At 34.6% G+C, this 25,741-nt stretch overlaps 1 protein-coding gene across 2 annotated transcripts in view; it reads left to right on the top strand.

The window, feature by feature from the left end:
* Positions 1 to 11,315: 11,315 nt before the first annotated feature.
* Positions 11,316 to 25,741, top strand: part of LOC149192557 (transcription factor GTE4-like) — a 45,172-nt gene continuing 30,746 nt past the window's right edge. Inside the window, exons 1-4 of one of the 2 annotated variants that reach the window (XR_016254361.1) lie at positions 11,316 to 13,785; positions 13,898 to 13,940; positions 14,086 to 14,229; positions 14,441 to 14,564. Coding sequence is in view for 1 of the 2 variants with exons in the window: in XM_089404644.1 (XP_089260770.1) it covers positions 12,127 to 13,785; positions 13,898 to 13,940; positions 14,086 to 14,229; positions 14,441 to 14,532 (1,938 nt within the window). In the remaining variant the exon portion in view is untranslated. The remainder of the gene's footprint in view (positions 13,786 to 13,897; positions 13,941 to 14,085; positions 14,230 to 14,440; positions 14,565 to 25,741) is intronic. The other variant, XM_089404644.1, reaches the window with a different exon arrangement.

Below are 25,741 nucleotides of genomic sequence, written 5' to 3'. Positions count from 1 at the left end.
TGTTGAGCCCAATGCTTGAGCAAAAAAATGTGAATATGAATATAACAGACCCCCGAGACTACAACCCCATGTTGCTCATCTAAGGCAATGGAGGTGGGATTGATTACAACCGTGTTCACCTTTATGTCGGTTTCAGACTCTCCTCCAAAGACCACGCCACCTCGGTGGGGCGCCATGGCAACAGTTTCAAGACATTGACAATGCACTTGGCCATTGACGCCATCATCTTTAGTCGCACACTCCCTCTCAATGACTCACTCCCCAACCTCAGCATAACATTTCTTTTGCAACCCTTCCTAATCTAGACACAACAACGCACCATCATTACCCCTGTCCTTGACTTCTAGATCTACCATATCGAATATCCCATGCCCTTCATAAATAATCTCTCAACAGTTGACAATGGTTGGAACCACAAGCTCAACATATTAGGTCATATTATGTTATATTAGGTTATAATATCAACTTATATATAATATTAAATTATAATATATTAAACGTAATATATATTAATGTTTTATGTTGAGGTGCTTTAATATAATATAATATTGAGTTTAATATTAATGTTAAAAGTTTAACATTAATATTAATACTATTAAGTTTAATATAATATTAGAATACTAAACATAATATTATAATGTTTACAAATAAATTATTACAAAATATTTAACATAATATTGTATAATAATATGCTTAATATTATATAATTACGCTAAAGGTGTTTTTCTCTGCGGACTTTCGGTGTGCAAATACTATTCATTGCAATGAATAAAAATCCCTCATTTTCGTCCTCCTTCGCCAAGTAAGAAACTTACACGTGGAAAGAGTTTTGTGCTTGTCATTTTGCTTGAACACAGATGATGGGACATTTTTGGTGGCCAACCTTTTTGCTTCGAATACGTTCGAGAGAATTTTCATGGCGGGTGTTTCCCATAGGAGTCAACATTTCACCATGGCCACGCAATTATTTCCTTATGGTGTTAATCATACCATGATCCTCTTCGTAGATGGGAATGTACCCGAGAACATTATCCTCAATGATGGTCATGGTCATCACAGTTTTCATTCTCATGATGTTCTTCTCCCTTTTCTTTTATCGTATGCATCATACTATTGTAATGTTGCTGCAATCACCTTTGCTGCATCAAATGTTGCTCCTGGATTTCTATCAACCCTGCTTTCGCATGCCTGAGATCGTAATAATGAATTGTCACAAGACCTTCTCATCTCCTCTCCAAATATAATGCATGAGTAGGACCCCAAACCTCCAATTATTGCCTTAAATCCTCTTCGCTCAATTCAACAGGCATGGAACTTAAAAGCAACACTCGAGATGCATGTTCTCGGCCTAATGGATAAACAACCCCGGAACTAGAACCCATGACATTGCTCCCACTACGAGCAGTAACACCACTAGTGTTGCTCGAGTTCTTGTTGTCATTGTAGTTGTAAGGCCTGATTAGGGGCATCAATGGAAGACAATGGTTAGTTAGATCCCCTTGAAAACCAATGTGAACTTGTTGTTATTGGTGGTGGCGGTGTTGCGCATGTCTGTTATCGAAGAGCAGTTATTGAATTGAATCGGCAGGATAAGGGATACCCATATCATAGGCATTATACAAGGGCACAACTAGATTCGTAGGAATCAAACATGTGCCTACTGTGGGTGAAACATATGGTCGTGCGTCTAGGCGATAAGAATAATAGATTGATAGGTGGTTCTAGTGGTTGAAACATGGCATAAGGGCCCAATGTAAACTCCCAGGCACATGGGTCGAGATGTCCAGAAGAATTCAAAGAAGCATGACCAAGCGTTGTCATTGTATTCATCATAACCAGAAAAAATATTTTCAATATCACAGTAGCAACACAACAACAATTCTAACCTTAGACCACAAAAACAAAAGTTTCAAAATCCAGTTGAAATTTAGAGGCGGAAATCAGAGTCCTAAACTCTGTTGAACTTCAATGCGTGCACATTCGAGCAATTTTTTTTCTTAGCATTCAAATTCCTTGCAAAAACCTTGCACTGATCCAAACACAATGCCTTTCTAAGGATTCTAAGCATAGACAAATAGACCACATGCCATATTTGGCATTTTTTCCCATCACAATACAAAAAAATCTCGCAGACAAACCCACTAAACACCCAAAAATCAACACTGTCGGACCAACAGACAAAGTTGGCCCTCAAAATGGCACATTCCCAAAGCTCCCTAAAAATATTCCCAAACATGAAAATTGCATGAGTCATAGGCTTAACTCTCTTGTATTTTGTGCATTTTTCAGAATTATACTCGACAACATTACACAGGTTATAAAGTATTAGACATGAGAGATTGTATTTATGCCACACATGACTTGCAATTGAACAAAAAAGGTTACACATTGGCTACAATAATGGACAAGTACAAACAACCTAATGTAGTGCTCAATTTTAGTTTTGTCATATTTTCTTTATATATTTAATTAAATCATTTATTGTTTTTATATATATTTACTACATTCTTTGTGGGTATTTACAGTTCAAATGTGTGGCAAACTTGTTTCCACCTCCAGTAATTTCTCCTCAGTTCCTCATAGATAATGAGGTGTAGTAAAATCAACTGAATATGTGGCATGCATCTTCATTTGGCTAATCTCAAATGGATGTAGATAACTGTGTTTTTCAGATTTGTGAATTGGGTATTCATCACTGAAAAGGAATTCGTCTTAGTCCTTCAGGACATGTACTTATGTCTATGCAAGTGCTTATTGCCTAAGCTATGTTGATACTTTTTCTTTATATAGGATGCTTGGTTGATGTTGCCATATAAATGATTGTGTTTGCTATCTACAAAAATTTAAACAATTTCTTGAAAATCAAGCTTATGACTATGGGTATCAGTAACCACTTTTCACTTGTATTTTATTGTGGAATATAATATGGAGGATCATTAGCCATGAGAGTGGCCCATTTTGTTTTTAAACAATGAACTTACCTAGTTTCCTATAACATTTTTAGTTAACATTGAAATAATGGCTTAAATGTGGTTTATTACCATATGAGGTAGCATCCAAATGTGTGATGCGTGTTGCATTAACATTCTGCTTTTGATAAGATTCTTTGGTTTTCATTTAACAAATTGATTTTGGTTGGTAACTGACAAATAATAGGTGTTCCTTTGCGCTTTCAACTATATATTTTTATTTGATTATTTTTATTAGTTATGGACTTTGAATATTCTTTGAAAGTCGATATTATTAAAATAAATGTTGTCATGTCTTGCATCTTGAAATATAACATAATTGAAAGACATTTAGGTTTATGCATATTTGTTTCCATATGCTCCTGGTGACTTTTAATGTTCATAACTCTATAGAATGTAGGCATCTCGTTTGGCATAAGTTCCTTCCAAGTGAGAATGAAAAAATGGGTGCTTAATAAACATAAAATTAGCATAAAATTACATTTGAATTTGGTAATTTGACTATTTTGTATGTTAAGTCATCCCTTTGACATCCTCTTCGCTTTGATATTTATTATAATTAACACATTTTAATGTCCACTTAAATATTTTTTGAGCCAAAGGCGCTCTAGAGCCCATTATTAAAGAGATTTTGTCACTAAATGCTAAATTTAATCACAATAAAATAATACATATAGTAACAAATTAAAAAAATAGTAATAAAAAAAATAAATCAAACTAAGCATATATAAAATACTTCAATTCCACCTTAATTTCCATTTTAATCATTAACTCCATATCTTTTACTTGAATATTACCTTCCACATTCCCCACTCCTTTCGACGTTTCTTTGCACCTCTTGGTGTAATTGCTAGTATTGGATATTATTAACGAGATAATAAGAGGAAGTAAATTTTTACAAGAGGTAAAAAAAGTTGGATTAGAAAGCCATCAAGGTCTCAAAATCAAATAAAAAACAAGATATAAAAAATTATTGAAATTTCACCAAATTAAAGGGGTAAAAGTATATATAAGGTCATATCTTGAGTTTAGATTAATTTGACATTAATATTTTGTTTTATTATTGAATCTATGCATTGGTTTCAATGTAGATGTTAATTTCTAATCATTTTTCATTGGTTGCACTTGATGCATTGATTTCAATGTAAATGTTGATTTCTAATCATATTTGATTGATTGCACTTGATGCATTGTTTTCAATATAGATTTTAATTTCTAATCTTATTTGATTGTTTGTACTAGATACATTGATTTTAGTGCATATATTAATTTATGATATGATGTAACTAGATGGATGATGTGCATTGCTTTCAAAATAGCTAGATTAATCACTTAGTTTAACTTATAGACAAAATGACATTTTTAAGGCATTTTTTTTCTAGTTACTTTTAACAAAAGTCTAACATATATTTTTAAAAATTTGAGTTAAGATGTTTAATCTGTAGAATTGGAGTGCCTTGGGGGTTATTCAAGGTGTTGAATCTATTTATGCATTAAAAAATGTATTTTAAACAACAAAAAATCACAATCTGTTTAAAATTGTATCCCTAAATTTCGGTGAAAAAGGCCATTTCGTCTATAAGTTAGATTGCACCATAGATTAATAGTCTGCAATAATTTCACTATATGGATAAAGTAATTATTGACGATGTGCACTAATTTCTATGTTACAATAATCATTAGCCTAGATCCACATTATATAGAATGAACAACAAAGAGCCTATATACATCTTAATCATCAACCTATATCCATCTTAAATAGAAATGAACAATAAAGAGCAAGCCAATAGAGAAAGTCATAAGAAATGACAATTGAGGATTCATTGATTTCAATGTAGATGTTAATTTCTAAGCCTATTTGATTGTTTGCACTAGATGCATTGATTTCAATGTAGATGTTAATTTTTGATATAATGTAGATAGATGGTTGATGTGCATTGCTTTTAAAGTAATTAGATTAACAATGAGAATTGATTTCAGTTTATGTACAAATTAATTATTGCCAACGTACATTGATTTTTGTGTTATAGTAATCATCATCCTAGATTTATCTTAAATAGAAATGAACAACAAAAAACAAGTTGACAAAGAAATGCACAACAAATGACTATTGAGGAGTGTCAACAACAAAGGGAGATGTAAAGAGCAGATCAACAAAGACAGTCACAATAAGTGACAACCGAACAACAACAATAATAGTTGAAAGAAAAAATTGAATGTCAAACATCATATTAAGGAGAATATCCAATAGCATATTGACATAGAAGGGCACAACAAATGACAATTGAAGAGTATCAAGAGCAAATAATACAAGAAAATGCACAATGAAGTGAAAATCACCCAAAAAAGTCAAAGTAAATGATAACTCAAGAGCATGAAGAACAAAGGAAACAAAAAGTTGAACAACAAAGAGCTTATTGACAAAGAAAACAATATTCAACCAACTTAGGCATAATACATATGTAAAAGAGAATCCTATGAAAAAGATATATATTGCACATTGAAAATTTTGTGATATAATTTATTGATTAGCTCAAGTTCAAATTTGTCATATGTGCAATGAGTCATATATTGGAATTAAAGTATTCAGTACAAATATAAGTCTAATGTGCATGAGAGCTAGAAGAGGAGGAACTCATCAAATTAATCTTAAACATATTTAAAAGATTTAAAATAATCAAATTAATCATATGTTCGACAATTTTTTTGTGGCTACACATGACTGAAACCAATATAAGATCCATTTTAACTCTGAATCTATTAAGCAATGAGAGGGATCAACTCTCTCAAGGTGCAAATCTTCTCTCGAGGTTTACACTAAAAAAGAGGCTTGCACCTCAAGAGATTTGATCTCTCTCAACACTTGAAGAGTTGAGATAAATCTAGACTGATAATAACACAATCTTTTGAAAATTTGATATTTTCATTAGTATATTATTATTGTGATTTTATTATGTTATTAAATATTTTGTAAATTCTATTTTGTTGAAAAAAATTATATATATATTTTAAACATTTTCATTTATTTTAAAATATTATCTAATATAAAGTGGATAGTATCAACTTAATGCAAATTAAACAAAAATTTGTATAATATTATCAAATTAGCAACAATAAATTGTTCTTCCATTTTGATGAGCACAAAAGTGCTGAATTAACCTTGTTATCGGTCGATGTAAACGATAAAGGAAGCTTTGAAGGGTTTCGACAGTTATAGAGCAGAGATGCTGCCCTGATCAGTGAAGGAGCTGTAGGAACACCAACTCCCAAAAAGGTTGCGATGAGAACCCCTAACAATATGGAAAAGAGGGCCAACAAGACCTCGCCACCCAAGGTTGAACCTGCAATTGTTGGAGATGTCAAGAATCTAGAAGAAGCTGAAGTTCCTGTAGAGGATGTGAAGGTTTTTGAGGATCCAGTAAAGGAGGAGAAAAATATAAGGGCCAAGAAGTTTAAAGCGCAGCCCCCCAAAGATGCTAAAGATGTCGTTGCTGCTAAGAATGAATCTGCACCATAGCAAACTTGTCCTATTGGTGTGGTGCAAAGAGGCCAACTCTTGGGTAGGGTAGTCAGCGGGTCGATCTCGCTCAGGGTACCATACAAATTTGAATTGTTAACATATATATAAGCCAATGGTTTGCAAAAACTAGATCAAATCCTAGGTCATTTTAAGGACACTTCATTAGATCTTTTGAGCCCTTTTCAAATCTCCATCAAATTGATTTTCAGGCATTCAATTCTTTTTTGGGTTAGATCTACGGATTTGGTAAAAGACCTCAAGTTATCGCTAGAACTCAAAACAGGGCTACCCTTTGGATTATAATGCCTTATTTTCAAATGTAAGCAATTGGAAGGTGCCTCTCCTCATTCTGTTTATAATATATGCAGGGATGTCACAACTTTTTTGGCCCTTCAACTGTGTGGGGGATCTTTGGGAAAGCCTTCCTCTTCCCAAACCTTCTCTTACAAAGATGAGGTATGAAACAAGTCTCCCCAAAGTGTAGTGTCGCCTCACGAACATCCCCTCCCTCATGCAAGGTGACTCAGACCTAGGTTGCTCCGGTTCCTTTTATAGTTAACAAAGCTGATGATGTCCTTTTAGTTGAAATCACTCATCCACATCTGGATGGACTCTGCGATTTATTGGCAGGTAATGACCTCATTTGTCACTTCAATGGGTTATGGCCACGTACAACAAACCTTTACCAATGGGTCCATTCAACTTGGACCAAGACATGCAGAGTCCTCCTCTTTTCTAAGGGTTTCATCATCATCATTTTTGACAATGATGCAGATTATCAGAATGTTTTTTCCAAGGGGGCCTGGTTTTGGGGAAAAGTTGGGCTCTTCTTGACCCCTTGGTTTCCAAATTTTGAACCCTCCACAACTGTGATCACAAAGCTACCCATTTGGGTTCGACTCCCGAATTTGTCGGCCCATCGATGACATTCTGCAGTGTTTGAGGGCATTGGAAACACCTTGGGTTGTTTTCTGGTCGAAGATCCCTCGCGAGGCCAGTGTGGAGTTTTCACCTATGGTAGGATTTGCGTAAAACTTAACATCAACAAAGGCTTGCCTGACAAAATTATTTTTAAAATAGGTGATTTTCATTGGGCCCAACAACTGGACTACGAGAACACTGCTTTCGATGTCAACTTTGCAATCAAACAGGTCATCTTCAAAACTCCTATTCTAAAAAACTAGTCAAACGGAAGCCCAAATCTAAAGCATGGAAGTCATGCAACCCACCTCCTCGAGAAGAGGAGGATTCCTCTTCCTCGAATCAGGAAGATGATGAGTCTAATGACGACATGTTCTCATTGGACGAGGCCTGGAATTTAGATCTTCAAAAGCCCCATGAAGGAGGTTAGGAGATCCAAGTTTTGCCAACCAAAAGAGAAGAAGTTAGTAGTAATGCTCTGACGGGTGCCATGAAACGTGCCCATGATGGTTCCTCGGACTCTGACAAGGATGCCTCCTTAGATTGCCAAAACAATCTTAAGGTAGCTTTGGTAGCCACACCTCTAGAAGGTTGGATCAAAGTAACAAAAAGAAAAGATGCAACCCAAGTTGGGTGATTTCAAAGTTTTGTTTTTTGTTTTTTATAAGTATTATGTACTCTGTTTAGTGACCATCCTTAAGTCTATTCTATCTTTGACTATTGTAGACTAGATCTCCTCATATATATATGTTTTCCATAATAAAATATATTATTTTTGGTTTACCAAAAAACAACTTAGCAACCATATCTCAACTTCATTAATATTAAAATTTAACTTTAAAATTAACTAATAAATTTTTTATTGGAGTAAATAAATAAATATAACCTTGCCCTTTGAAACATTAAAAAGGTTATTTGATAATATGATAAAAATATAAATAAGCAGATAACACAAGCAATTATTTAACGAAAAATACCTTTAAGTTTCACGTTGGGCACCTTGGCAAAATGAATTTACCCAAATAAAAGTTCCTGATGCAAACATTAACCAACAAAATGAAGAGAATGGAATTTCTCAGCACTTACAAATTCGTCCCACCCAACTCCCTTTCCAGCGTTATGCATTCATTGGAGAAAGTTTGAAAGGCTGACAAAGTGGAGCATAAAATCTTACTCGGTGCAGCTCCTCGGATTCGTATTAGGACTTAATCTCTATTCAACATCCAATTACACTTCAAACTTCATCTCAATAAGGTAAGATTTATTTTCCAAGGAAGATGCTTGGCTTGGAACCATGATTCTAGCAATTAGATTGTCATTGATAATTTGTTTTTTTTTTTTAATCCTGAAAATATTTTTTTTACATATTATTTAAAAGTAAAGTAATCTTTTATATTTTTAAAATTTAAAATTATTTTTAATGGAGTAAAAGTTTGTTTTTTTAAGAGATAAGGACATGTTAATGATCAAAGACTTTAATTTTTTAATTATATGATAAAAGTGAAAGTAAAAGTTTGTTTTTTAAGAAATAAAGACATGTGTTAATGACCAAAGACTTTTAATTACATGATAAGAGTGAAAGTCTATTTGCTTACGAATCACCACTTATCATTTAAAGGAGTTTAAGGGAGTATATTTTTCCTTAAATAATGATGACGAGTTGATTGTTTTTGTTACTCATTGACAACTAAATTATGATAAGTTTTGTTTTTTTTTTCTATAAAAGAAATGTATTTTTTTTAATTGAGTACTTAAACTAATACATGGGATAATGGTAAAGTTCTTGAGAAACTTCTTTAAACGTCTAAATTTATTGTGCCATCTAAAAAAGATAAGATAAATGTCATTTAATGTATTGTCACATTAAAACAACTAGTACACATGGTAATTTGTGTTGATGTGTGAAGATGTTAAGTTGCATACAACAATATACAATAACTAAATCCATGTAGTAATAATGTAAACACTTTGTGTAATTATACTCACGTAATGGTTATGAAATACCACATCTAGTTCGTGCTCACAAAATGACTTCAGATCTTAGTTTGGTTGGTATGATAAGATGTCAATATTTGTGTAAATACTTTACATCTAGTTCGTGCTTACAAAATGACTTCAATCTTAGTTTGGTTGGTATGATAAGATGTTAATATTTGTGTAAATTTACTTTTTCACGTAACATTTATTCTCACCAATCCAAAACAATTGAAAGCATAACATACCATGACTTGAAACCCATCACTTTATATAATTTATAATTTTTTTAAAGACTTTTTTATTCATAATTTTAAAAATTAATTTTTTAATGTTATGATAAAGACCTATGTCATAGATTCAAAGCATTAAGTCTCAATGGATTGAGAGTGACATATAAACTCCAATATACCATGATTCTTATGTGAATGCTTATAATACAAATGAGTGGTGCTTTCTACTAGTTGATAATTTGATTGTCTTTGAGGTGAAGTTTAATTAATCAAATTCCCCTCTCATCTCATGTGTTGCAAAAATAAAATAACTTTGACTACTAATGTTTACAATTATCACTTTCACTTACTAAAAAAATGCTTATTTACAATGACTTGAGTTAATAAATCCATAAATTCAACTTTTATTTAACCAAATAAAACTCCACCTTTATGTACTTATTTTTTTGTAATATAGTTTGTTTTGAGATAAACCAAAATCTTGTAATATGTTCTCTTTTGAAATAAATCAAAACCTTGTAATATAGTCTGTTTTGAAATAAATCAAAATCTTGTAATATGGTTGTTTTGAAATAAATTAAAATCTTGTAATATAGTTTGTTTTGAAACAAGTCAAAATCTTTAATTGAAATTCTCATAAATAAATTTATGATTTTAAATTTAAATTTAGAAAATAATTATCAAACGTAAATATGTCTTATTATTATTATTATTATTATGAAATGTGACCATATATTTTTGGTGAGATCACTATTTTTAGTCACTTGAAATACAATTTTGATGACACTATATCTATACAATTTAATCCTCAAATTTGCCATTTTAACAAGGAGTTGCTTTTAGTGGACTTTTTGGACTTTCCGGTGCTCGAATTGGATGAAATTTTTTGAGGTGATATCTTGATTTGTGTTATTTAAACTGGTTTTTTGATTGTATATATGGATTCAACGCCTTGAAAAAACCCTACGGCACTTTGATTGTGCACGGGTTATCCATCAAGCTTGTGATTCCAATAAATTCGTCCCAGATTTTAGAGAAATTAGACGAAAAAAACCCATCGAAAAAACTTCCAAAAAATCTCTCTAAAAACAACTCATTTTAACAATGTTTAAACAAAACTCATAAAAAAAAAACATAATCTTTGTTTTAATTTTTTAATATAAATCTAATAATACAATTTTTTGTAATTTAAAATATATTTTTAAATACATAAATAAATTCAATACTTTGAATTTTTAAAAACATTCAAACTATATAAACAATACATTCAAACCCTATAAACTATACCATTCAAATTTTTAACAAATTTATATTAAATTTTAAATTAATTAAAAAATATATTTAAACCATCAAAACATTAAAAAAAAATAAAAATTAAACTTACGAATAAAAATATCTTTCAAATTCTCATAAATGGAAGTCTTGACTTTGGGACCTTTTAAAAAAATTGAAAATTTTTACTTTAATAAATTACAAATAAAAAGAATATACCTGACATTAATGAAAACACTTAAAAGTCTGTGCCCAAAGAAGATAAATAATAATAATTTCGTTAAATATTTGAATTAGGCGGCTCCTCCAAATTACAAGAGCTTCAAAACATGTGATTGCTTAAAAGTCGTGTAAAGCTTAATCTCTGCCAAACACGTGGAAATGAGATCGAGGCCATCAAAGAAAGTGAGCAGCCGAGAGGGCCGTCCGATCAGAGGGAGAGTAGGTCAACACCGCATATCCTAAACCCTCCTCACATTCGGATATCTGATCTTTGTCATAGTTTCTTGGTCTCTCAAACCCTGGAGGCTTAAATCCCGGTACCCTCGACATCAAATTCACAGGCAATCAATCCATCACTCACATAGTAAGCTCACGCCACTACCTAGGGAAAGGTACGACTCCCCGTTATTCCTCAGATTTACTTCATGGTTTTTCTTAAATCCATCCGGAGCTGCTTATCAGTCTGCAACAAACCCTAAGAGAGAGAAAATCGTTATTGGTTCTCATGGCCTTAGTGGACCTTGCAATTTGCTGCAAACGTATTTCCGGGTTTGTTCTGCATCGATTATCGAGGGATACCATCTGCGGGTTTAATTTAATTTAGTCAGGGATTTAGCTGGTTTGTTTTAAGCTGGGGTTTCTAGTTTAGTAGGGTTATCAATGGATCCGGTGTGAGATATTTGTTTACTTTTAAGGGCTGTTCCGATGGTTTAGGAGCTGAGCTACTGCTCGAACTATGGCTTAGGTGTTGTGGAAAATGATATAAATCATATTTCGTAAGTTTTTTAAGAAAGAAGTGAAGAACCAAGTATTTTGAAGTTGTCATATTATATAATGCACTCTATAACAAGTTAAAATCCATTGGATTTGGCCTGAGCTCCTCTGGCAGTGGAAATTGATGTCATCTTTAATGTCAGTTGTTTTAGTAATGAAGCTGTTAGGGTGTTTATAGGTTTTGGAGTCAAGGAACTGGGGTACTCAGTTGGTATCGTGCTTTTCGTTGAAAATTTTGTGTATGGCATCTGCACCTATGGTTGGGTGTGATGATTCTCGAGACAAACATCGTTGGGTAGAGAGCAAAGTTTACATGAGAAAGGGTCATGGCAAAGGATCTAAAGGAAATGCTGGTTTTAATGCTCAAAATTCGACAGCACAAGTGCGGAGAGAGAATGATAACATGGGCAATTCGATTGCTGATAATGGAAAATCTGAAGCAGCATCGGAGGGACTGTCGAGCCTTAGCAGGAAGCAAATAACTGTAAATCAGGATCATCCTCCGAATGAGACTAGTAGCATGCCTGCTGTTGGAGGATTGCAGAATATAGATACTCATGTTACTTTTAAGTTGGAGGGGTGCTCCAAGCAGGAGATATGGGAACTTCGCAAGAAATTGACTAACGAATTAGAACAGGTTAGGGGCACATTCAAGAGACTTGAAGCTAGAGAATTGCAGTTGAGGGGATATTCTGTTTCTGCAGGAGTAAACACTAGTTACAGTGCCTCTCAGTTCTCTGGAAATGACATGAGGAACAATGGCGGCAAGGAGGTCACATCTGAAGTGGCATCTGGTGGAGCGATCACACCTAAGCAGGCTCAACGAGAGTCTAATCCCCCTCGTCAGTTGAGCATTTCTCTCATGGAAAACAATCAAGCTGCAAGCGACATGGGGGAAAAGGGGAAGCGCACACCAAAGGCCAACCAGTATTACCGCAATTCAGAGTTTGTTTTGGGAAAAGATAAATTCCCACCTGCAGAGAGTAAGAAATCTAAATCTACTGGTAACAAAAAGATTTCACAATCCAAAGTATTTTCTAAAGAAACAGTGCAGGTAGGAAAAGAGTTCATGCCGCAGAAGTCTGTGAATGAGGTCTTCAAACAGTGCAGCTTGTTGCTTACAAAGCTGATGAAACACAAGTATGGTTGGGTGTTTAACTTACCAGTTGATGCACAGGCACTGGGACTTCATGATTATCACACCATAATAAAAAGGCCAATGGACCTTGGTACTGTAAAGTCCAAGCTGGAGAAAAACCTATACAACTCACCTGCATCATTTGCCGAAGATGTGAAACTGACATTTTCTAATGCGATGACTTATAACCCAAAAGGGCATGAAGTTCATACAATGGCTGAGCAGTTGCTGCAATTATTTGAGGAGCGCTGGAAGACTATATATGAAGAACACCTTGATGGTAAGATGAGGTTTGGAAGTGGCCAGGGACTTGGGGCAAGCAGCAGTACTAAGAAACTGCCTTTCCAAGACTCAAAGAAGAATATAAAGAAATCAGAACCTGCTGGAGGGCCATCTCCCCCAAAACCCAAATCCACAAATCACCATGCAAGTAGAACCCCTACTGCCAAAAAACCTAAGGCCAAAGATCCCCATAAACGTGACATGACTTATGAAGAAAAGCAGAAGCTAAGTACAAACCTTCAAAATTTACCTCAAGAGAGATTGGAACTTATAGTTCAGATCATAAAGAAGAGGAACCCATCTCTATGCCAGCATGATGAAGAGATAGAGGTCGACATTGACAGTTTCGACACTGAGACTCTTTGGGAACTTGATAGATTTGTCACCAACTACAAGAAAAGCTTGAGCAAGAATAAGAAAAAAGCGTTGCTTGCTGATCAGGCTAAAAGAGCCAGTGAACATGGTTCAGCCAGAAATAAGGTGAGGGTCCTGTAGAGTGTTGTGCTTGCATTTCATGCTTTATCTTTTAAAATGAAACTTTATTTACCTGCATGCCCTGATGTTGGCTTGCAATTTTTGTTCAATATGTCAGCATCCGATGATTGGAAGAGAGCTACCAATGAACAATAAAAAGGGTAAGTTGTGCACTACTGAACCTTTTCAGGATTTTATTAATTGTTGCTCAAATTCAGAATAAAATGGATCGAATGTGGTGCTGCCTCTTTTAACCAATTATTTATGCACCTTAATCTCAAATTGCCTTTTGAATATGTCGTGTAGGAGAACAAGGTGAGAAGGTGGTTGAAATAGATCACATGCCACCAGCAAACCCGCCCGTTGTTGAGGTCGAGAAGGATGGTGTTTATGCAAACAGATCGAGCAGCTCTAGTAGCTCCAGTAGTGATTCGGGGTCTTCTTCCAGTGGTATGTTTTATCAGGATTGTATTTCAATTTTCTATTGCATGCCCAGATATAATTGCAGCAAAACATAGTTCCGTTTTCTGTTTTAGAGTTTATATTTTATCGTGCTGTTGGAACAGTGTCGCCTTTTGTTACCATGTTATTTGAATATTTATGTAATAGAATGGCGACTAGTTTGAATGGGAACTAATAACTTATCTTTTCGGCTTTGCAGACTCTGATTCTGGGAGTTCCTCGGGAAGTGAATCCGATGCCTATGCTGCAACTTCACCTCCTGCTGGTTCGAACACATCAGCTAGGGGTTGATTCTGAGAATACTGTGGCAGAAGGTGAAGATGGTGAGTCGCTATACCCATTGTATCCTTGGAATCATCTAATGGATTATCTGGGCATATTTTCTGATTTCTGCTATTTGTGCTTGTTGGAGTATTGGGAAAGCTTATTCACATGTAATGTCCTTGATTAGATGCCGTCATATTTCTTTGTGCCAATTGCTGTACTAATGATGTGTACATACGGAATTATGTCTAAGTTATGAAAATATGAAAGCATGTGCATGCATTTCAGCTCAAGACACGCTAATCCTTGAATACCAAAGGAACTTTCTCAAGGGAGATGTGTTTCCAAGCCATGTATAGCTGTTGTTATGTCAAAAATTAAAGGTGTTAGTTGACCATATATTGTTATTCAAACTTGCAAGTAATTGTGAGCTTCCCGTGGTTCTTTTAGGCTTCTGATAATAGGAAGTAGGCATTAATTAACTCAATTAAAATTTAAAACCATTATTTCATGGGTGTGGCTAGGTGTGGGAATGGGCATTGGGTACTGGTTTGGACACAGGTGCAGGAAGGGTGAAAAACTGTCTAAACTATGTGTGCAGCAATGTGGTAAGTTCCCCTCATAAAGGGTGGAGGCTGTTTGAATGTGGGTTTGGCTTATAAAGTGATAGAAGAATAATGTAACACTTGATAAAACCGAATCTTTAAAGCAAATCAAATCCTAGGTAGTACTCAACTCTGCCCTGATAGTATTTATTATAATTAAAAACCTGCAAACATATTAGTGATACAAAAGTGTCCTTGCAACAGTTTTTTTGTTTGTGTGAATCGTTATTGGATTGTCAATATGTTGATTATAACTATGTTGTTGCTCCTAAAGTGTGTGTGGCATGCACTATGTACCTGTTAATAATGAAAACATTTAACAGCAACAACAATAGTATTAGTTGTAGTCATAGTTGGCCACAAACTGGTCCCGACATCTCTGAAACTTGTTCCTGCTGTTCTGACATTTTAGGGAGCTTGGGAATGGGAATGAAATGTCCTCAATTGGATGGGAACGGTTCTGAAACTTGGGAGCTTCAATGTCAAGGAAATGGGAGCTTGGGAATGAGAATTTATGGTATAGAGAGCTTTAAATATTATTTTTATTTTTGGTATTAATAAGTACCAATTTTTATTATTATTAAATTAAAATGCAAATATTTTTATTCATTAATTGCACCGAGAGGTGCTCTACATCCCAATATAGGGCAGATGTGTAGGCGGTAGATGTTAGATGTAAACAAATTAATTTTTTTATATTGTAATTTTGTTTTTATTAATAAATTATGAACAATTTTTTAGACAAAAAAATCATAATATACATATCAAATTAAAATATATAACATATAAATAGTGGGTATAAATTAAGATCCATTTTACCATATAAATTAAAATAATGATTACATAACATATTTAAATTTAATTAATAAGCACATGTAAAATTAACTTTAACAAGATTCTTAACCATGAATATTCACCCCATGGATATTATTAACTTCTAAATAGGATTTGTTACGATACTACGGGCCAATACCATTGCTTATAAATACCACATGCCCAAAAACCATAACTCATTTCAAAATCAAAATATTTTATTTTAATTTAATTTTATATCATTTTTAAAATTAAAACTTAATATTCACAATAAACTTACAATATATCAAGATTCTTAACCATGAATAGTCACCCCCATTTTACCATGGATATTGTTGACTTGTAAATAGACTTTATTACAATACCATGGGCCAATACCATGACTTATCAATACCAGTGTCTCAAAAACCATAACTTATTTCAAAATCAAAATATTTTATAAATATTTAATTTAATTTTTATTTTATAACATTCTTTAAATTAAATCTAAAAGCAAAAAAAGTATGGGGGAGATGTTAATCAAAATATTTTATAAATATTTAATTTTAATTTAATTTTATAACATTCTTTAAATTAAACCTAAAAGCAAAAAAAGTATGGGGGAGATGTTCTCGTAGTGTAGTGTAAATGTGTGTAAACATTTACATGCAGGTTTAATTAAAAAATAATAAATGGTTAAAAGTAATTTCCTCCCAATGTAATGTCTTGTAAACATTTTGACTCAATCAAAATAAAATGAAAATAAAAATAAAATAAAATAATAATGATAATTATGAATAAAATATTTTGACTTGATCAAATTACATAAACTAAAAATAAAATATAAAATTAATAATTATAGGCGTAGTCTAACTTATTCTTCCTAGTTAATTTTAAGCAAAATCCGGCATGGATTTTAAAAACTTGAGTTTAAGTTGTTTAATTTGTACAATTCAGTGTCTGAGGGGTTTTTCAAGGTGCTGAATCCATTTATGCATTTTAACAAAAAAACCACATTTTTTCTTAAAATTATTTTACCGAATTTCGTTGAAAAATTCTATTTTGTCAATAAGTTAGACTACGCCATAATTATATTAATAACTATAATTGTAATCAAATAGAACTGTAAACAATTAGAATTAATAATAAAACAAACTTATATCCATCCTAATTCCAAATCTACCAAGCGTTTAGAGGGAGATGCAAACCTCTTTTAGAGTGAAAAGAGGATTTGATCCCTTTTGGGGCTTGGTAGATCTGGAGTTAGGATGGATCTAAGCTGGTTACAACCACTTCACTATTAGAATATATATATATATATATATATATTTTCAAAATTTCATTATTAAACAAAGACTAAACTACATGTAGATCTTATTTCAAAATTTTTTTATAGAAAAAAACTTAATAATATTCACTTTATAATTGTGGATATGAATAACTTTTAATGCATGTATGTTTTCCTTCAAGCCAATGCCTTGCTAGTGGCAAGCTTTTGCTCTAGTGTGTTGTTGTTGTCAACCAACCATATTGTTGATTTTTATTGTATTTTCATATTACAAGAGTAGTACTATTTAATCTTTTTCTAATTAGAACTAGAACAATGGTTCAAATTTACAAATATGTTCGAAGCTTATCTATAAAGTTTAATTTTACAACACTGTTAAAATTTTACATATGTATTTTGTTTCTCATGTTTTAGTTGAATATTTATGGATATCAAAGTTTTAGTATTTATTTAAATACGTTCATATAATTATTAGCACAAATTAAATTAGTAATTTGGATATGATAATTGTTCCAAAGATATAAGGTTTTAATTTTGCAGATTCTAATATAGTTAGAAATTGGTACTTATTAATACCGAAAATAGAATTCAATATAATAATAATAATAATAGTCTATTTTTAAGGTCACGAAAAGACACCGAATTGGTGTATGAGATCCCCTTGTTTGTGGGAGAAATAGTTAGAAATTGGTACTTATTAATACCGAAAATAGAATTCAATATAATAATAATAATAATAATAGTCTATTTTTAAGGTCATGACAAGACACCGAATTGGTGTATGAGACCCCTTGTTTGTGGGAGAAGGGACCTGCCTCCGTGCGACGATTTGATTGCTAAAGTCTATGGAGGTGTATATACTCTACACCCTTTTGAATTTGAACTTGGGATCTCTTAGGAGGAAACACATGTTCTTAACCATTAGGCTCATTCAAGCTATACATTAATGGAGTAGAGTCTAATATACTATAGTATAAATATTATAGGGAAATTCTAGCACATAGTAGCAGCGAAGTTGTCTTGGATTGGCATATGATTTGTTTAAATAGTATCATTATCTAGATACATTGTAATCTAAAATATTTTATTTATATATTTTTTAATATATAATGTTGCTGCTCCCAACTTGATGGTTCTTGTAAATTTGGGCTAGACTTCTAGTAATTTCAGATATTCATATCCACGTTCTCAGCAACCTGCATTTTGAAAGCTCGTGCAATATGGGTTATACCGTTGTAGACTTGTAGTAGAATTTTTTTATTTTTATTTTTTGTATTAATGGGGAATCAATAACTATAATACATAATCATTTGTGCCACCATGGATCACATTGCACTATCGCCATTATAACCTCTTTGCCTGATATAATAGCCCACAAACCATATCAAGCAAGTTTATCCAAGATTCAAACCAAGGTGGGTGGCATTAACACATTTAGTCCCAATCACTTTGGCTACCCCTAACAGACATGATAGAATCATTATTGTTAAAGGAAGTAATACTTCATAAATTGTACAGATATTGAAATTAATCAATTGTATGTCACATTATTATTATTTTTAAAGGAACATATAAGGGTTTATATATTAATAAAAACTGGAATTTGGGCTAGAACCCTTAGAGCATTCCTTGGAATTTTGACATACAACACTTTCACTAGTCCACAAAATGGATATTTTGGTCCCGTGACATCTTTTCCTTCCTATTCTAAATACATATCTGCTGAATATTTGACAAAAAACCCTTAATATTAGAATGTACTTGCACAACAACATAATTCATCAAAATTTATAGAGCCGCAGACAAAGAGACTATCAGTTTTAGACACTGAGGCCAACCATTTTGCTCCATCCTTATCTTGAGGTTCCAAACCTATGCGGGGACAAGTTTTCTTCCTTGCAAGGGCAACGGTAATCCCGAATGCCTCTGCGCCATGCTGATCACCACCATTCTTCAGTTTCTCTAAAGAAACCACCCTAGTGCTCAAAGCCATAAGTTTTGCTCGCACACCGTCCGTTAACTGCTCTTGATTGCTTTGTTGACGTTCTTGCTGGCTTCCATATAAAGTTGAAATGATTGCCTGTGAAGCTCCGCCATTTCATTTTGTTGCTGCATTGTCGCTAGCATATCATCAACCGAATCCAACAACCTCTCTAACAACAAGCTGACATCAACATTCTCCAAATTTGGCGGTAGGTCTGCCATAGTCGGGAAGAACCACTCCACACGATGAGCCAACGAACAAGCGAGCTTTTGCCACACATCGAAACCACATAGAATAATAGCACACATTGAGTTTAAGGGACCTAATGACCCTTTAAATAACCAAGGTAGGACCTTTGCCATGAGCCCGAATGGAACGAAGAATCTATGCCTTAACCAGAATCCAAATGCAACTAGAGAAGAGACAATTGAGGGATACAGAGGGACGACGAAATTAACTCCGTCCCATTGCAAAATGAATGTTTCTTCAGAGTTGAGGAATGTGATAACAAAGTGCATTATGTGGAAGGAAGTGGCAAAGTTGGTATTGAATTAGGGGCTAGGATATTCGTGTTCAAGAATGGCTCTTATATACAACGCTGGAAAATGAATCTTCTTTCTGTAAATGAAATAACCAACTAAGGTCAACATTTGGAGCACACTGTCACTTGTTGATTCTACAATAGCTTGTTACATGTTAGGGCCTCCTCCAAACCTATGCTTCATGGCCATCTATTTTTGTGGGTTTCTTCAACAGGCGGGCTTTCCTCCCTTCACAATTCCTTTCATGCAAGGAATACTCTATGTCCTTTTGTTGTCTCTAACAATGGTAGATCAAATTTTGATTGTGGAAGACTGTCGTAGGTAGTGTTTGGCCCTTTTTTGATTCATTGGTAATTGCAAATTTCAATTTTTAGGTTTGACTATTGTGTAGCCATTGCCATTTGTTGTGGGGGGGGGTGCCTTTGTTGAAGGTTATTATTTGTTGTAAATGAAATTTCATAACTTGTTTCTTACTTGAGGGGAAATTTTTTCTTTGAGGGAGACCTCACACTCCTTGTGCCTCACCTAAAATATCAAACATCTTGCCCATTGGTGTGACTGCTGCGAAATGCCTATATTTTCTGTTGAGAATTCAATAGGGCAATGAATATGTTAATTCTCTTAACTTGATAATTGTTTGTGTTACCTTTTACTTATTAGCTTTGTTTGTTATTATTCCAATGTGAAATACATCAAACAACTACCAAAACAATAAGAATAATGACACAGTATATAGGCTGCAAGCCAGGGCCAAAACCCCTCCTCTTGAGGGGAAAACCCATAAATCTCTTCTTATCTTTCAGATCTTTCAATTGACGAATACCATGACCTAGACTCAGACAAATACCCTCCAAGATCAAGTTTACCACGACCTCTTGCTGCAATATCTTCGACCTCCCAGTAGATCCGAAATTCTGCTCCCCAACAACTGTTGCTGCTTCTCTAGGAGACTTTGATCTCTTTCTAATAGCTTTCCATTTGACTTCGGTTACCTTGTCTTGAGTCTTAGGGCTACTAAGATGCCCTAAGAGACCTTCGCTTTCCTTCCCTTCTCTTCTGCTTCCAAAATCGAACCACAAGAGATCCCAATGCAGACATCCTAACTTCGATCTTCCCAAGAGAGATAGATAAGGCCCAAAAACACTTAGACTTCTTCAACTTCCTCTTCTTTGCACTTCATTCTTTGATTTCTTCTTCTTCTTCTTCTGCTTCTTCGCATAAGAGATGAGTGAGTGAGTGATCCAAATGGAGAACAAATTCCTCTTATATATAGGCTTCCCTCAAGGGTGGACGTGGCTCTTCATGTAGGCCGACTTGACAGCTCCTTAGGTCGACTTGACAGCTCCTTAGGTCGACTTGATCTTGGAGGTATTTTGACACTTTCAAGACAAAATAATTTTTTCTTACAATTTACAATGTGCCCATAGGGTCTTCCATATATGATAATGAGTCTTATACCTAGGACAAATCCTAGAAGCACTCAATGGGTGCTTCACCTATCAAATAAAAGAACTTGAACATGAAACCCATGCTCCAATAATAATAATAATTTCCTTTTCATTTTATATTTACAAGATTACGTTTCATACTTATGAAGACCGAACCTAGTTACACATTTTTCAACACTCCCTTTTAAATAGGGAGGTATTCATAAGAGGTACATGGTCATTCTCAATCTGAAGAAATCTCATAAGAAGAGTCGGATTGGTAACCCATCTGTCTAGCATCATATTAACCAACATTGTCACATAGCAAGGCCTTGACTAACATCTCTATGTCTCCACAAGATCAGAGCACAATCTTGGCGAGACCAATGATGTATAGACACCATAATCATTGTCTCCCAAGGTACATACTCCACCCGAGTATTCACAGAGTATGACCTCCCATTAGACTATTCTTGTCTTAGGTAGCTAATCCTCAAAGAATGTCGGTCCATGATTACTATTATCTTGAATGCCCTACCACATTCTCAAAGAGTATCGACTGCCAGATGATTACCCAATCCTCCATTCTTTCTTCCCAAGTGAAGACTAGAATGTAGTGTCTATCTCTCCCTCTCAATTAGGGAGGACAAATCCACCAAACCAAGCTTGTCCCTTAAGTATACAAGCTTCTTGTTCAGAAGTGATTTTGCCAATATGTTAGGCTACCTGTTCATCAGTGGAGATATACCATAGCTGCAACACACCATTTTGTACTATCTCTCGAATATAGTGATACTTGTTGTTGATGTGCTTTGTCTTTCCATGAAACACTGGATTCTCAGACAAACCAATCCAACTGGTGTTATCACAAAGTATCATTGCAGGGTTCATCAGTCCTTCAAACAAGTCGGATAACAACTTTCTTAACCATACTACTTCTCTGCTCACTTCACATGCTGCAACATATTCAACCTCAACACGACTCAAAGCAATGATGTCTTGCTTTTTGCTCATCCATGAGACCATGGAAGATCCTAAACTAAAACATCCTCCTATAGTGCTTCTTCCATCTTGTTCATTGCCTCCTGAGTCAGAATATGTATATCCAGTCAATTGGACATCATTCCTTATATCATATTTTAGACAGTAGTTGATGGTTCCTCGTAGATATCTCAGATGCTTTGCTACTATCCATTGATCATGCTTTGGCTCCACTTTGAATTGAATGAGTACATTTATTGCAAAACATATGTCTGGTCAAGTATTCACCAAGTACGTCAATGAGCCAACAAGTTGTCTATACTTGGAAGGATCCACAGGGCTTGATTCGAAACTCCTCAGTCTCTTCAAGTTTGTGATCATCAGAGTGGTCATAGGTTTACAGTCCATCATGTCGAACTTCTTTAGAATCTCGATCACATACTTTCCTTGAACCAAATAAATTTCATTTGGTCCTTGCCAGACTTCTAGTCCCAAATAGTAATGCATCAGCCCAAGATCCTTCATGTCAAATTTTGTTGCCAGTTGCTTCTTACATTCTTCAATTTGACCTTCTACACTTGTCAAGAGAAGATCATCTACATACAAAAGAATAATTACAGGTTTATTATTTTCAACCTTAATATAAAGGTTTGAGTCAACGTAACTTTTTGTGAAGCCTATTCTCTGTAGGTATGCATCCATTCTAGCATACCATGCCCTTGGTGCTTGTTTGAGGCCATATAATGCTTTCTTCAATCTGCAAACATATGCCTTCCTATTTTTGACTTCAAATCCCAAGGGTTGTTCAGTATAGACTTCTTCATCTATGGTGCCATTCAAAAACGCAGTCTTGACATCCATTTGGTAGATGTTCCATCCCATCGATTTTGCCAGAGAGACTAATGATTGAATCATTGTATATCTTGCTGTTGGAGCAAAGTTTCTTCATTGTCGATGCCTTTAAGTTGAGAGAAACCTCTAGCCACAAATCTTGCTTTATACTTATCTATACTTCCATCAGCTACATGCTTGATCTTATAGATCCACTTGGAAGTAACCACAAATTTGTCTTCAGGCCTAGGTACGATCTACCAGACTCTATTCTTCATTATAGATTGACACTCTTCATTCATGGCATCCTTCCATTCTCGATGTTCTATAGCCTCTTCAAAGGGGGATGGTTCTGCTTCTATTAATTTTGTCATGTATGCAACATACCCAAAATATTTCTTGGGTCTCTTACTTTCTCTAAATGATCCTTCCGCTGCTCCATGAACTTCTGCATCAAGTAGTGTGGATTTCAATCAATTAGTTTTTTTTTTCTTGTTTTTGGAATGACCACGGGTTGAACAAGTTCACTAGGCCCTTCTTCGTTATGGTGTGATTCTTCTCCTTCCTTGTCAACTTCCTCTTGAAATATCAGAAGTTCTCATCATCAAAATCTATAGAAAGTTCTTTTGACTTCTTGAACGCTATACTTTCATCAAATATGACATCACGACTAACTTCAATGTGATGTCCATCTTTCATATAGATTCTATAAGCTTTCGATGAGTTACTATACCCAACAAATATACCTTTCATACCAAAAGGATCCAACTTCTTTCTTTTGCCCTTTGGTATATGAATATACACAGGACACCAAAAGATTCGAAGATGATCCACAAATTGCTTCTGCCAAGTGAACACTTCTTCCGGAGTCTTGTTATCTAGAGATCTGTGAGGACATCGATTTTGAATGTACACTGTTGTCGTTGTTGCCTCTTCCCACAAAAACTTAGGTAGATTTTGATCGTGTAACATTACTTTTACCCTTTCTTCAATGGATCTGTTCTTTCTTTCTGTGACTCCTTTTTGTTTGGGATTGTATGGGACTATCAACTCCCTCTTAATCCCAGACTCCTTACAAAATGCTATAATCTCTTTGGATGTATATTCTCCTCCATTATCAGATCTTATTATCTTGATTCTTCTTTCTGTAAGGTTCTCCACTTCAGCCTTGAATTCTTGAAATTTTGTAAATACTTCATCCTTAGTTTTCATTAAGTAAACCCAGATCTTTCTTGAATGATCATCTATGAATGTGACATAGTATAGATGGCCTCCAAGTGATTTTTGAGTCATAGGGCCACACACATCAGAGTGAATGAGATTCACGATTTCTTTCCACTGTGAAGCACTGTTTCCAAATGGTCTCTTGGTATTCTTTCCCAATGCACATCCCTTGTAGACACCTTCATGATCCTCCTTCAAATTCGGTATTCCATCTACTATGGAATTTAAAGTTGGAAGTATTTTGAAATGTAGATGACCAACCCTTTGATGCCAAATTTCACATGGACTAATCTTAGTGTGAACTAGGGCTTGGGTTATGGGAGATATTACTCTGTAAAGCCTTCCTTCTCGGATACCAATAACTTTTGCTTGATCTATGCTTGAGTCTTTTTCCCAAACAACTAATTTTCCATCAATGAAGGCTACTCTATCTCCTTTATCTTCTAAACTTGAAATAGAAAGTAATTTTTTGTGCAAATCTGGAACAAATAGAATGTTGTTGAGGTGGATGTTGCTTCCATCTTCAAGTTTTATGGAAGTTGATCCAATGCCTTTCACTGGATAGCTTTTGTTGTCTCCAAGTTCCATAGAGTAAGCGTATTTTCTTTTTGATAAGGTCTTCAATCGATGGGAGTGGCCAGTCATGTGCCTTGATGCACCACCATCAATCACCCATATGTCTTTGTCGTGGAATGTACCAAAGAGAGTCGAGAAGAGACCTTCATCCCTTTCTTTGAATGATACCTCCGTTGAAGAGAATAAGAGACTCCATGCTTCCTTGATACCTTTCTTGAGATGGCTTGCAATTTCCTTAATGAACTTCTTCATTGTAGAGGAGATCTTTATGATGCCCTTAGAGAACCAAAGCTCAAATACCATGTTGAGAATTCAAGAGGTCAATGAATATGCTAATTCTCTTAACTTGATAATTGTTTGTGTTACCTTTTACTTATTAGCTTTGTTTGTTATTATTCCAATGTGCAATACATCAAACATCTACCAAAACAATAAGAACAGTGACACAGTATATAGGCTGCAATCCAGGGCCAAAACTCCTCCGCTTGAGGGGAAAACCTGTAAATCTCTTCTTATCTTTCAGATCTTTCAATTGACAAATACCATGACTTGCACTCAGACAAATACCCTCCAAGATCAAGTTTACCACAACCTCCTGCTGCAATATTTCGACCTCCCAGTAGATTCGAAATTCTGCTCCCCAACAACTATTGCTACTTCTCGAGGAGACTTCGATCTCCCTCTAATAGCCTTCCTTTTGACTTCGCTTGCCTTGTCTTGAGTCTTAGGGCTACTAAGATGTCGTAAGAGACCTTCTCTTGCCTTCACTTCTCTTCTGCTTCCAAAATCGAACCACAAGAGATCCTAGCGCAAAAACCCTAACTTCAATCTTCCCAAGAGAGATAGATAAGGCCCATAAACACTTCGACTTCCTCTTCTCCGCACTTCCTTCTTCTACTTCTTCTTCTGCTTCTTCGCATCAGAGATGAGTGAGTGGGTGATCTAAATGGAGGACGAGTTCCTCTTATATATAGGCTTCCTCAAGG

Source organism: Pinus tabuliformis, chromosome 2_2 (genome assembly GCF_031772625.1).
Source record: "Pinus tabuliformis cultivar Carrire ecotype Pingquan chromosome 2_2, CPIR1, whole genome shotgun sequence".
In the NCBI taxonomy this organism is placed as follows: Eukaryota; Viridiplantae; Streptophyta; class Pinopsida; order Pinales; family Pinaceae; genus Pinus; species Pinus tabuliformis.
The sequence above is the reverse complement of the archived record's forward strand: the minus strand, read 5'-3'. Positions and strand labels throughout refer to the sequence as shown.